Source organism: Bison bison, unplaced genomic scaffold, assembly GCF_000754665.1.
Source record: "Bison bison bison isolate TAMUID 2011002044 unplaced genomic scaffold, Bison_UMD1.0 scf7180017864492, whole genome shotgun sequence".
NCBI lineage: Eukaryota > Metazoa > Chordata > Mammalia > Artiodactyla > Bovidae > Bison > Bison bison.
The window spans coordinates 5,348,058-5,363,459 of record NW_011495051.1 but is presented as its reverse complement, the minus strand read 5'-3'; the positions used below and the strand labels follow the sequence as shown (position 1 = coordinate 5,363,459).

At 43.3% G+C, this 15,402-nt stretch overlaps 1 protein-coding gene across 1 annotated transcript in view; it reads right to left on the bottom strand.

Annotated features, from left to right (window-relative positions):
* The window catches only part of VAV1 (vav 1 guanine nucleotide exchange factor), a 63,604-nt gene that overhangs the window by 9,728 nt on the left and 38,474 nt on the right, over positions 1 to 15,402 (bottom strand). Inside the window, 4 exon segments of the mRNA XM_010828243.1 lie at positions 1,726 to 1,842; positions 8,110 to 8,141; positions 11,143 to 11,208; positions 11,543 to 11,679. Of these exon segments, the coding sequence (XP_010826545.1) occupies positions 1,726 to 1,842; positions 8,110 to 8,141; positions 11,143 to 11,208; positions 11,543 to 11,679 (352 nt within the window).

Genomic DNA, 15,402 nt, shown 5'->3' with positions numbered 1-15,402 from the left:
ACTCTTTGTGACCCCATGGACTGTAGCCCACCAGGCTCCTCTGTCCATGGAATTCTCCAGGCAAGAATTCTGGAGTGAGTTGCCATTTTCTTCTCCAGGGGATCTTTCTGACCAAGGGATTAAACCTGGGTCTCCCACATTGCAGGCAAGGCAGCCCCCACTGGACCACCAGGGAATTCCCTAGAGCATGCATCTTGACCACACAGAAATACGAGATGAGTTATTGTGTCCTTGTTGGGTAGAGAGTTGGCACTGAGACCCACCCTCATTCCAAAAGGCTGGACTGTCAAGTCAAAAAGCTACATCCTCAGGGGGGAAAACGTGTTCTAGAAAAACTCCACCCATCAGCACAGCAGGGACCATGTGAAAGCTTGTTTGTCTCAGACTCAAAATAGAGAAGTCACACTTAAGAATTCACCACCTTAACCTCACCTTCTTACGGGTTTAGCGTTTATACTTAAACCATCCCAGTATAGACTGGGAAACTAAGAATTAAACAAAACTATTTTAATCTGAAAAAGAAGTAAACTTGTTGGTGATTCCCAACGGAAGCAAATGCAAAATCTCTGGACACCCAAGCTGCAAAGATGCCCATGGGGAAAGCCCCACTTATCATCACAAGACAAAATGAAAAAACCAACAAGGAAACGAGTCACCACAAGAAAGAAGCTGCACCCAAAACAAACAGAAAGGCAGGACAGCCAGGGTCTGCAAGACTTGGGTCCAGACTGCATTTCTGCCTCTTATGGCATCACCCATCAATGGACATGAGTTGGAGCAAACTCTGGGAGATGGTGAAGGACAGGGAAGCCTGGTGTGCTGCAGTCCATGGGGTCACAAAGAGGCGGACAGTACACAGCATACAACAACAAAGAGTGTGCTTAATGTCCCCTTAGAGCCTTAAGAAGCATATCTTTTTTTTCTGTGGGTTACCAATCAATGAAAAGAAATAAAAAACAAAAATTAAAAACACACAGGACCCTACAGGAGCTCAATAAAAAGTGACTTGTTAACGTACGATAGTCAATCGTCTTGACAGGGACAGAGCAAAAGGACAAAGTAGGTGATTAAACACTCAATCCCACTAAGGGATGGTAAATAGAAAAACATGGGAGACCCCTGTAAGTTAATGATTACTCAAGAAAGCAGATTTGCTTAACCACAAAACCGAGCAGGCTTGCTTAGCCACACAGGCATGTCACAGAGTCTCGGGATATGACCCAAAACAATAAAACGATGGTGACATGAGCCCCACCTCCTGTCCAGGGAGCTCAGTAAGTTAATGAATCCTAGGACATGCTCTCTGCACACAAGAAGAACAATAATTTGTGGACCACACAGGGACAAGAAAAGTCTCCTACTCAACCTGGGGGAGGAGGAGCTGATGCCGGAAGCATGACATCTATCTACTCAAGAAAGTCAAAGAAGTTCTCTTCCCCCTCCCCACTTTTCCTTTGTTTATGAGATTGTAGCCCAGTGAGTTCTTAGGGCAGAGCATTTCTGGCTCACCCTTTTGTAAACCTCACAAGCATCCTATCCTAATAAAAGTCACTTCATATCTATCACTTTGCCTCTCGCTGAATTCTTTTCCTGCACTGAGACATAAAGGACTGGTACTGGAGCTCTTCAGAGCCCTCAGAAACAATACCCAAATGGTTTCATCCTTCCTAAGCACCTGAAGTGCTCAGCTCACAAGGGGAAACGGACCAGGAAAGAAGAAATTACTTAATGCTGATGGCAAATTCCGCTGCATCCTTCACCCTCTGCCGCACCAAGAACGTCCCATCCGAGCGGTTGGTAAGAATGCTTTCCGCCCCGGCTCGCTCCATGGGGCCAGCATACCTGTCAAGACATACCAAGAAGAGAGGTTCACGTAACTCTGATAGGTAATCCTGGGGGAGGCAGTGGCACCCCACTGCCTCATTAGACACCTTTAAGTCACGCCCAAGCTTTCACAATTGGATTGCAGGAAACAACACAATCCTTTGGGTGTAGCTACGTCTCAGTGCGATACAGAAAGAAATATATTTGTTCTCTATGCTCTCCACCCTTTCCTGGCATGCTGCTGCTGCTAAGTCACTTCAGTCGTGTCCGCCTCTGTGCGACCCCATAGACGGCAGCCCACCAGACTCCCCCGTCCCTGGGATTCTCCAGGCAAGAACACTAGAGTCGGTTGCCATTGCCTTCTCCATATAACTCCTAAAACCTTTGGAATCTCCAAAGTAATATGTCTTTTTAAAATTTTTATTTATTTTTCTTTTTGGCTGTGTTGGGTCATTGTTGCTGCGTAGGCTTTTCTCTATTGGGGCACACGGGCTCAGTAGTTGTAGCTCCCGGGCTCTAGAGCACAGGCTCAATAGTTGTGGCACACGGGTTTAGTTGCTCCACAGCATGTGGGATCTTTCCGGATCAGGGATGGAACCAGTTTCTCCTTCATTGGCAGGCAGATTCTTTACCTCTGAGCCACCAGGGAAGCCCAATAAGTGTCTTTTTGTATGCTAATAAGCTGACTAGGGCTCTTCTTTTTTTAATATTTACTTTTATTTACTTGGCTGCCCTGGGTCTTAGTTGAGGCACGCAGGATCATCGGTCTTTGTCGCAGCTTGCAAACTATTAGCTGCATGTGGGATCTAGTTCCCTGACCAGGGATTGAACTCAGGCCCCCTGCATGGGGAGCTTGGAGTCTTAGCCACTAGACCAGGGAAGCCCCTGGGGGCTCTGTAATAGGCTCAGGATGACAGTTAGTAGTCAGAAGAGCCATGTGATTAGAGGCTTGAAACTTTCAGCCCTGCCCCACCTCCACATCTGCGAAGATGGAGGTTGAGTCCATCACTAACGACCCATAATTTAATCAATCTTGCCTGTATAAAGATGCCTCAACCGAACTCCAACCAAACAGTTTTGATTTTTTTTTTTTTTGCCAGGGGCCGGGGTCGGGGGTGGCCTCGGTAGATTCCTAACCACCACCACTCGTCATGTGGGATCCTACTTCCCTGACCAGCGATCAAACCTGTGCCCCCTGCATGGGACGTGCAAAGTCTTAACCACTGAACTACCAGGGAAGTCCCAACCAAGGTGTCTGAAGAGATTCGAGGTTGGTGAACACAGAGCGATACCAGGGGTGGGGTGGGTGGGTGCAAGCCCAGAGAGGGCATGGAAGCCCTGTCCCATTTCCCCATACCTTGCCCCAAGCAACTCTTCCATCTGACTGTTCCTGATTTGAATCCTTTGATAATAAACAGTCTAGTAAGGAAACTGTTTCTACAAGTTCTGGGAGTTTGTGTTAGCAAATTATCAAACCCAAGGACGGGGCTATGGGAAGCTCCCATTTGTAGCTGGTGGGTCAGAAGTCTGGGTGACCCAGGCTTGTGATTGTCATCTAAAGTGGAGGGCTACCTCTTAAAGTGTGTTAGTCACTCAGTCGTGTCCGACTCTGCAACTCTATGGACTGTAGCCTGCCAGGCTCCTCTGTCCATGGGATTCTCCAGGCAAGAATACTGGAGTGGGTTGTCATTTCCTTCTCCAGGGGATCTTCCCAACCCAGGGATTGAACCCAGGTCTCCTGCACTGCACGTGGATTTTTTTTACCATGTGAGCTAGGTAAACCGAGCTAGAAACCAAGCCCTTAATCTATGGGACTTGTCGCTAACTCCAGACAAATCGTGTCAGAATCAAATTGAATCATAGCACACCCAAGCTGGTGTCTGTAGAATTAGACAATTGTTAGGTGCGGAGAATAAAAAAAAAAAACAAAAAAACCCACACATTTGGTTTCAGAACTATTGAGAGTATGAGTATAGAAAAACAGGTGTGGGTTTTTTTTTTTTTCCTTTTACTCTGAAATTTGGCATTTCTGGAAAGGTATTTACTGAGTGCCCACTGTCTGCCCATCTTTGTGGTCACCAGGAGGGAAATAGGATGAGGAGAGTGAGACACAGCCTCAGGTACAAAAATTAAAGGGCAAGCCAAAAAACTCAGTCACCAGGATAAATAACAACAAAGAAAATAAGTAGCACTTTAATGCAATATTTTCTAAATCGCAAAAGCAACCATACAAAGGAATGAAGTACTGATTAAGTGCTAAAAGGCGAATGAACCCTGAAAACATGGTGCTGAGTGAGAGAAGCCAGTCACAAAGGGCACACAGGGTAGAATTCCATTTATATGAAGCACCCAGAACTGGCAAACTCATAGACACAGAAAGTGTGTTCATGGTTGTCAGGGCTTGGGGAGGGAGAGGAGGGGTCACTGTTGACAGGGGGGCAGCGAAAATGTTTCGGAGCTAGAGAGAGGTGCTGGTTGCATACCATTGTAAATGTACATTTAATATAAATGTGAAAAATAAATAGAGATGTGACTATGAATATAATTATGCTATAAGTGCAAATATACAACAGAAATAATACATATTAATTATATATAATATATAATTATATATGATGTATCAGCAAGAATATGAATATATTAATAGCATAAATTTAAGTATATAACATAAAAATATATATTAACTATAGATAACACATAATTATAAGTCATAATTATATAAATTATATATATAAATTATATAAATATGATGTCATAATTATATAAATATGATGTCAATGTGTTTATGTTATAAATATAAACATTAATATATAACACATAATATATATTATATACTATACAATTACGGAGAAGACAATGGCACCCCACTCTAGTACTCTTGCCTGGAAAATCCCATGGACAGAGGGGCCTGGTGGGCTGAAGTCCATGGGGTCGCTAGGAGTCGGACACGACTGAGCGACTTAGCAGCAGCAGCATACAATTATAGACAGTATGTATGGAATTAGTATGCAACATAAATAATATATACTAATTATATATAATGCATTTATGATATAAATATGAATTATTTATTATATATAAAATGAATGTGTATGTAAATACATAACAATTTATATTATATACCATATAATTACAGATAATATATGTGTGAATATGCCTATATGCTCTAAGTGTGAATATAACATAAATAATATATGTTAATCATACATTTTTGTTGTTAAGTCTCTAAATCGTGTCTGACTCTTTGCAATCCCATGCACTATAGCTGGCCAGGCTTCTTTGTCCATGGGATTTCCCAGGCAAGAATACTGGAGTGAGTTGCCATTTCCTCCTCCAGGGGATCTTCCTGACCCAAGGATCAAACCTGCATCTCTTGCATTGTCAAATATTGGCAGGTAGATTCTTTATTGCAGAGCCATCAGGGCTTCCCATAATATAAACATATAACCTAATATGTATTAATTATATATATATATAATTACATCATATATTTTAATATATAACTAACTACATTATTGGCTGTATATTTAATATATAACTAACTACATTATAAGGCTGTATATTGTCACCCTGCTTATTTAACTCATATGCAGAGTACAGCATGAGAAACGCTGGGCTGGAAGAAGCACAAGCTGGAATCAAGATTGCCGGGAGAAATATCAATAAGCTCAGATATACAGATGACACCACCCTTATGGCAGAAAGTGAAGAGGAACTAAAAAGCCTCTTGATGAAGGTGAAAGAGGAGAGTGAAAAAGTTGGCTTAAAACTCAACATTCAGAAAACGAAGATCATGGCATCTGGTCCCATCACTTCATGGCAAATAGATGGGGAAACAGTGGAAACAATGTCAGACTTTATTTTCGGGGGGCTCCAAAATCACTGCAGATGGTGATTGCAGCCATGAAATTAGAAGATGCTTACTCCTTGGAAGAAAAGTTATGACCAACCTAGATAGCATATTAAAAAGCAGAGACATTACTTTGCCAACAAAGGTGCGTCTAGTCAAGGCTATGGTTTTTCCAGTAGTCATGTATGGATGTGAGAGTTGGACTGTGAAGAAAAAGAATTGATGCTTTTGAACTGTGGTGTTGGAGAAGACTCTTGAGAGTCCCTTGGACTGCAAGGAGATCCAACCAGTCCATTCTGAAGGAGATCAGCTCTGGGATTTCTTTGGAAGGAATGATGCTAAAGCTGAAACGCCAGTACTTTGGCCACCTCATGCGAAGAGTTGACTCTTTGGAAAAGACTCTGATGCTGGGAGGGATTGGGGGCAGGAGGAGAGGATGAGATGGCTGGATGGCATCACCAATTTGATGGACGTGAGTCTGAGTGAACTCCGGGAGTTGGTGATGGACAGGGAGGCCTGGTGTGCTGTGATTCATGGGGTTGCAAAGAGCTGGACACGACTGAGCGACGGAACTGAACTGAACTGAACTACATTATGCAATATATAGTTATATTGATAAATGTGAATATGTAATATAAGTGTAAATAATAACATAAATGCCTCTTTGAATGGTTAGTTTTATGTCATGTGAATTTTACCTCAATTTTAAAACTAAATTGAAAAAAAATCTGTGATGAATAAAATGTCAAAACTTCAAATAAGGACAAGACCTGACTCGGCACGTGCCTGGCTGACCGAAATTCACCTTTCCCTACTCCCAGCCCTGTCATATCCTGACTTGATTTACAGTGTTGATAGTTTGCCCATCATAGCTTTTTTTTTTTTCCCATTGCTTTTGTTTTTTTAAAACATCACATTAAAAGAGTATGGCTCACACACACACACACACACAAAAAAAACAGTGTGGCTCTCAAAGTCTGAGGTTTTGGCACACCCTTAAATCCTTGCTGCACCCAAAGTCAGGGTCTCGCTCTCTCCTCTCCCCAGTTCTGGCCGCAGTGGCCTCATTTTACCGCATCTGGCCAGGCAGGGATAGAGTGAGCGCCCTGCCTCAGGTGAACACAGTTTAAACCCTGGATCCGCCACCCAGTTGCTCTGTGACCTCAGGACCTGAGTGTGCTCCTCCCAGCCCTAATTTCCTTCTCTGAAAAGAGGAGATAAAACTGCCCATCACAGAGGAACATTTTTGACAAAAGGCAAAGACGCAGTTGAAGCGCCTCATACGTGGTGTGTGTTTACCACACGGGAGTGTTATTAGGCCCTTTGTGTAATAAGGTTGGGCTTTGAAGCCCGGCAGACTTGGGTTCGAATCCCACCTCTTTCACTTCCTTGCTTTGTGACACTGACCAAGTTACTTGCTGCTCTCTGAGTCTTGGTTTCCTCCATTGCAGAAAGAGATTAAGAGGAGTATGCACTCAAAGCATTATTACAAGAATTGCCCTTAAAATGCTGACACAGTGGTCATAAAAACAATACCACAGTCTAGGATACCAATCATTGTAAAATACACCATGCTTTCACGGGCAATTATGAAATAAAAATGACTGGTTTCCCTAGTGGCTCAGATGGTAAAGAATCTGCCCAGAGAAGGGAATGGCTACCCACTCCAGTATTCTTGCCTGGACAGAGGAGCCTGGCAGATTACAGTCCATGAGGTCACAGAGTCTGACACGGCTGAGCGACTTAGCACACACACGCACCCATAAAATTAGGCAGAAGAACTGAGACACCACTAATTGTAAGAACTATTCCAATGCCAGAGGCGTTAAATAGTGAGAGCAAAAAATATGCATTTTACAATGGATGAAATGTGGTCATAACAGCTAATGCTAATAAGAATAGATAATAAAGTGCTTTTTGCATGTCAGGAATAGAGCTAAGCACTTTACAGGCTCATGGAAACTTCTTAACAGCCCTATGAATCAGATATTGTTACCAATCTGTTTTCCAGGGAGGAAAGCTGAAGCGCAGAGAAGCTGAGTTACTGGCTAAAGGTCACACAGCTGGATAATGTTAGAGTCAGGATTGGAACCGAAGTCAGCGGGCTCCAAAGCGACAGTATAAACCTCCATCCCTCATTGTACTCTAAGCAGTAGGTTCTCAAAAAAAGGCAGGTGGAGAGGGAGAAGAAGCTCCCATTATATTGTCACCATCGTTTTCTTTACATTAGAACCGAATATCCCAAAGTCAAGGACCCTCTTTGGTCTGTGCTCTCTCCTCAGCAGCCCCTGGTGTAGGGCTGGACCCAGTAGTTAAGGCCCAAAGTTTGAAGAATGAATAACTGACTTGTTTGCAGCCCCTTGTGGCACCCCAATGTTCAGCCCAAACATCCACCCCAAAGCACCCCAAGTTAAAAATAAGATGGTTCTACTCACCAGAGATGAACGGACAGGTCCTGAGGGGGACCCTGGGGACACAGACAGAGGCGGAGACTTAGGGAAAAGGGTTCAGCATGGCAACAGACTTCAGGACACTGCATTCATTCATTCCACTGTCACGTACTGGGTGTCTATTACGTGCCGGGCACTGTGCTCTTCTCTGGAAATACAGCTCCAGAATCCAGTGGGAGAGATCAGTCCACCCCTCCCAAATGAATCAGCTTTAAAGAGGCAGTTACGTGTGTAGGCAGAAATTGGAAAGACGTCCAGATCTTGATGTGTGAATGCCAAGTCCCACCGAAAGGATCCTGGCTCCTTGGGAAAATGGTTGATTCCAAGATTGGGGCAGAAGGAGTACAAGAGCAGTGTGCTCTTGTGCTAAAAAGTAAAGAAGGGCTCAGAGAACAATGAGGTTATGTCAAAAGGACAGAGGAGCCAGCCTGAAGGGGCTCCCACTGGTCCAGTGAACCACTGAAGTTGCCCAATCATGTCCAGCTCTTTGCGACCCCATGGACTATAGCCTCCCAGGCTCCTCCATCCATGGAATTTTCCAGGCAAGCGTACTGGAGTGGGTTGCCATTTCCTTCTCCAGGGGATCTTCCACACCCAGGGATCGAACCCAGGTCTCCCACATTACAGGCAGATGCTTTACTGTCTGAGCCACCAGGGAAGCCCTAAGCCCACTGGTCCAAGCCAGGACAATATGAAAATAAAAATCCAGGAACATTTCCTGAGATAGATACCAAACAGATACACAGATAGACACATAGATGATTGATACAGAGATGGCTATATAGATAGATACATAGATAATGGATGAATACACAAGTACATAGATACACAGATGGTTGATTGGTATATACATAGATACACAGATAAATACATAGATGATTATTAGATAGATCCATAGATAATTGATACATAGATGCAAATGGATACATGGATAGACACACAGATACATAGATATGCATGAATCTGTCAGGTAACTGACAGATTCATAGATACAAAGATGATTGATTGATTGATAGATCCATACATAATACACAGATACATAGAAGAGACAGTTCTTTACAATAGAATATCAGCTAATAACTTAGGAGGAATGATGGAGTTAGAAATACATAATGCAACTCCACAATGGAGAAAGGACCCCAAGCCAAAAAAAAAAAAAAAAAGCAAAAGATATTTTTTGGAAAATTGGTAAAGTGTAAATACACACTCTGAATTATGTAATATATAATTTATATATTATAATTTCTAATATGTGATAATTTATAATAGTAGAATGTCCATGCTGAATTTCATGTTTTCAAAAATCACACTATGTATATACAAGAGAAAGTTCCTGTTCTCGGCAGGTATTCAGATTAAAGAGGAAATGTGTCTGTAAACTTACTTTGAAGAGTCTCAAGAAAAAACAAATAATAGACATTTTCTATATAAATGAAATGTTCAGAGAAAGATGACAGAGACAATGAGACAAAATGTTAACAATTGGTGATCTGACTAACAGATGTATGAGCATTCTTTGCATTATTCTCATGACTTTTCTGGAAGTCTGAAATTACATAAAATGAAAGCAAAAAAAAAAAAATGGGAGAGACTTTCTGTCTGCAGGCTCCTATGAGGGCTACAAAGTGGTCAGTGGGTAGTGAGGAAGAATGAGGTTTGGGGAGAATGGGGAAGATTTGACGTCATTATCAAGACGAGGAAATCAAGAGAATGGGAAACAGGTGAAGAAAGACAAGCACCAGGCAGAGCGGTGGGCAGGCCTGGTCCCTGCATGAGGAGGCCCAGGGGACGTGACCCCGTAGATGACTCTGTTTGGTGCCTCTGAAGGAATGCAGGGGTTGGCCAGCCTTCTGAACCCCTGTTCCTTCCCCAAGTGATGGAGAAGATTCAAGGATGGAGGTTCTTTAAAAAACTAAAAACAGAGCTACCATACGACTCTGAAATCCCACTCCTAGGCACATATACAGGGAAAAACATGGTCCAAAAGGATACATGTACCCCAATATTCATTACTGTGCTGTTTACAATAGCCAAGACATGGAAGCAGCCTAAATGTCCATTGTCAGGGGAATGGACAAAGAAGATGTAGTACATATATAAAATGAAATATTACCCAGCCATTAAAAAGAACAAAATAATGCCATTTGCACATCTCTGGTGGCTCAGATGGTAAAGAATCCACCTGTAATGTGGGAGACCTAGGTTCGATCCCTGGGTTGGGAAGATCCCCTGGAAGAAGGCATGGCAACCCACTTCAGTATTCTCACCTGGAGAATCCCCATGGACAGAGGAGCCTGCGGGCTACAGTCCATGGGGTCACAAAGAGTCAGACAGGACTGAGAAACTAAGCACAGAGATCGTCATACTGAGTGAAATAAGTCAGACAGAGAAACAGAGACATCGTATGACATCCATTTTTATGCTAAATCTAAAAAGACATGATACAAATGAACTTATTTAGAAAACAGAAACAGACTCACAAGAACTTAGAGAATAAACTTATGGTTGCTGAGGAAAGGATGGGAGAAAGGGAGGGTTGGGAGTTTGGTATGGACATGTATACCCTGCTATATTTAAAATAGATAACCAACAAGGATCTGCTGTACAGCACAGGGAACTCTGCTCAATGTCATGCGGCAGCCTGGACGGGAGCAGGGTTTGGGGGAGAATGGATACATGTATGTATGACCGAGTCCCTTTTCTGTCCACCTGAAACTATCACAACATTGTCACTGGCTATACTCCAAAACAAAATTAAAGGTTAATTTTAAAAAGTCATATGTTCATGTGTATGTAATAAAAACTGAAACATTGAAAATAAAAAGAACCAAGGAGAAAAGGACTGGTCATCCTTCCCAGGGTGAACCCCTCTCTGGGCTCAGTCAACAAGGTAGGGAGTGACACGCCATGATGGGCAGCCCCTCCTGATCTCAGGAGCATTCCCCTCAATGCTGCCCATCCTCACAGGACGCCCTCTGCACCCCCGTGCCCTCACTCCAACCAGACTGAGGCACTCACATGCACGTAGGGCTTGACCCTATTGCAGGGAAACCAGCCGACTTCATTGGTAGATATATTCCTTCCCTAAAAAGTTGGAAGGGAGAGATGGACAGAGAGGTTACAGGCAGCCACAATGCTTGTGTGTATTCATCTTTCACCCAACAGCCACTCTGCTTGGCCATCTACCTCTCCATGACCTGGAATGACCCAGAGAGGGACCAACCAGTATCAACTTCTGGGAATACCACCAGCCCAGAAGGGCCAGGTCAGCCCCACAAATCCCCATAGACATCACCCTGCCTGGAGCAAATTTCCATTGCCAGAGTTCAGTGGGAGCATGATCCCACTCCCGAGGCCACCTACACCCTAATCCCATGTTCAGGTCCTTCCCCATCATTCCCATGGCCCCAGCCTGTACCTCCCACCAGTTCTGTTCGGCTTCAGCCTTAGTGAGCTCCACAATGTCTCCCGGGTTGAGGCGCAAAAAAGGTCCAATGGCTCCAGGGGGTGGGGGCAGCCCGTAGTATTCCTGGCACACCTCCATCTTGGGCAGGCCTGGAGGGGAGGGGAGGGGATGATACAGAGAAGTCCAGGACTTTCACATCCAAGTCTCGCCACCCAGCAGGATGGCAGAAGGTAAAAAGACAGACGATACCAAGTGGCAGCAAGGATGTGGAGCAACTGGAAGTCACCTGGATTCCTGGATTCTCTTTTTTTTTTTAATTTGAAGAAGTTTTTAATATGAAAACATGTAAAATAATTTTTTTTGCATAAACGGGAAGGGTGGCCATGACTCCACAGCTCATTCCTGCTTGACTAGTAGGAACCCACTTTGGAAAACTGCTGGGCAGTGTTCACTGAAGCTAATTCCACTCATGAATACATCACCCAGAGAAACGAAACACAGGTCCCCAGAGATTCATGACGAAGAATGTTCACAGCAACTCTATTCACAAGAGCTAAAAAACGTGCAACATACCCCATGTCTTTAAGAAGATGGATAAACACAGCATGAAATAACCATATCATGGAATACGATACAGCAATGAAAAAGAACAAGTGACTGCTTCAAGCAGATACGCTAATACGCTGTGAGAGTCCATGCTATACAACTTCATTTGTGTGAAGTTAAAGGGCAGGCAAAACTAATCTGTGCTGATAGAGGTCAGAAAGTGGTTCCTTCTGGGAGACAGGGCAGACTAGCAGTAAGTATGACCAGCACCAGCCAATAAAACTTTCCATGATGATGAAAGTGTCCTATACATTGATCTGAGTGGTGGTTACATGGGTAGAGATTCAGTGAGCCATACTCTTAAAATTTATTCATCGTACACACCTTATGGTATGTATTTTCTATCTCAATAGAAATATTTCCGTCGCATAGAACATTACATATATATTATATATATTTCAATAGGAAATTATAGAAAATTACATATTTCTGTCTCAATAGAAAATGATAATTATATATATCCACATAAAATGGATATGAGCAAGAGTATGTATATATATATATGCAAACATATATGTGAACATATACATATGTTTAAGTATCTGTATGATGGATATATACACACATACACACATTCATATATATTACCTCCTACTGAGGACATCTGGGTTGTTTCTGGTTTTTGACCAGTAAAGCTAATATATACATTTTTTTATACAGCTGATTTTATACATATATATTATTACATTCGGAGAAGGCAATGGCATCCCACTCCAGTACTCTTGCCTGGAAAATCCCATGGACGGAGGAGCCCTGTAGGCTGCAGTCCATGGGGTCACTAAGAATCGGACACGACTGAGCGACTTCACTTTCACTTTTCACTTTCACACATTGGAGAAGGAAATGGCAACCCACTCCAGTGTTCTTGCCTGGAGAATCCCAGGGACAGGGGAGCCTGGTGGGCTGCTGTCTATGGGGTCGCACAGAGTCGGACACGACTGAAGTGACTTAGCAATTATTACATTATATACATATATAGTATATATCATGTATGTATTCCCACTGTTGACCATATTTGAGTTGTTTCTAATTTTTAATTGTTACAAATAAAGCTGAAGTACCTATAGCTATAGATATAGAACTATAGCTATCTATAGATATCTATCAAGATAGATATAGGATGACAGATATGAAACTGAATCTTTACATTGATTCTGAGCAAAGAGTTTATTTTTCTTGGCCACACCAAGTTCTTTTTTTTTTTACTCTGTGGCCACACTGTGCAGCATGCAGGATCTTTGCTCCCCGGCCGGGAATCAAATCCGCACCTCCTTCATTGCAAGGCAAATTCTTAACCACTGGGCCACCTGGGAGGTCCCCCTTAGTTCTTGAATAAAGTCTTGCCCTACTCACCTCCTGCTTCTTAGGCTTTGCATACGCTGTTCCCTCTGCCTGGACCACTCCTGCCTCCCCATCCATCTAACTCCACCTCAACTTTCAAGTGTCCACTTTAATGCCTCCTCCTCTGAGCAGCCTTCCCTGATGGCTCAGACTCATCAGGTCTCCCACTGAGATGCTCCGGAAAACCCTCTACTCCTACCACCTCAACTAGAATAACTTAGCCAAACCCTGTCTCCCGCTACCCACCTAGGAGCTTTGGGAGGACAGGAAATATCCTGTTTTAGTCATCAATTTACTTCAGAGGATATATACAATAGATATTGAATAAAAATTACTCATCATGACTGTGATGCCATAGACACTGTTAACATACACACGAATCCAGCCTTTCTACCACCACCCCCTGCCCAGGCTAAAAAGAATTCTGGCTTGGTCAAACTGCATCTCCTGCTCCCTACCTTTCAGGTGGACTATGCTTACTCCTTGGAAGGAAAGTTATGACCAACCTAGATAGCATATTCAAAAGCAGAATATTTGTTGGCATTACTTTGCCAACAAAGGTCTGTCTAGTCAAGGCTATGGTTTTTCCAGTGGTCATGTATGGATGTGAGAGTTGGACTGTGAAGAAGGCTGAGCGCCAAAGAATTGATGCTTTTGAACTGTGGTGCTGGAGAAGACTCTTGAGAGTCCCTTGGACTGCAAGGAGATCCAACCAGTCCATTCTGAAGGAGATCAGCCCTGGGATTTCTTTGGAAGGAACGATGCTAAAGCTGAAACTCCAGTACTTTGGCCACCTCATGCGAAGAGTTGACTCATTGGAAAAGACTCTGATGCTGGGAGGGATTGGGGGCAGGAGGAGAAGGGGACGACAGAGGATAAGATGGCTGGATGGCATCACTGACTCGATGGATGTGAGTCTGGGTGAACTCCGGGAGTTGGTGACAGACAGGGAGGCCTGGTGTGCTGCGATTCATGGGGTCGCAAAGAGTTGGACACGACTGAGCGACTGAACTGAACTGATGCTTTGCTGAGACCACCCTATTATGATAAGATTCTGTGACACAGAATCAATGGGAGAGGGCATGAGGTGTGCCCAGCCAGCTAAGACTACAGATGGAGTTTGTCAGCAAACCAAAAAAGGGAGGGTGGCCAGTGAATAAAAAAGGTGAATGGGAGGGGGTGGAGGAATAAACTGGGAATTTGAGATGGACAGATGGACACTACTATATATAAAGAGATGAACAACAAGGACCTACTTATAATACAGGGAACTATATTCAATATCTTATAATAACCTACAGTGGAAAAGAATCTGAAAAATATCTGTATAACTAAATCACTTTGCTGTATACCTAAATCACTGTAAGCTCCCAGGTGGGTAGCGGGAGACAGGGTTTGGCTAAGTTATTCTAGTTGAGGTGGTAGGAGTAGAGGGTTTTCTGGAGCATCACAGTGGGAGACCTGATGAGTCTGAGCCATCAAGGAAGGTTGCTCAGAGGAGGACGCATTAAAGTGGACACTTGAAAGATGAGGTGGAGTTAGATGGATGAGGAGGCAGGAGTGGTGCAGGCAGAGGGAACAGCATGTGCAAAGCCTAAGAAGCAGAAGGTGAGTAGGGCAAGACTTTATTCAACTAAACTTCAATTTTAAAAAACATCTGTATACATAAAAAAGTGAATGGGAGGCAAGAACATGATAACAAGGATTGCCATGTTCCAAGCACCCCCTTCACAGTGTTTAAGCAAAGCTAATAACAAATTGACTTTGCTATTTAAAAATTCCTTTCAAGTTTCTGGAACTAGAACAGATGTTTTATAAGTAGAATGTTATGTGGTCATTAACATAATTGTTGAGATCTCTCCCTGGGTCAGCATCACTGAGGCAAAGCCTAGATTTCTTTCTGCCCTGCACAGCATCCCCTGCTG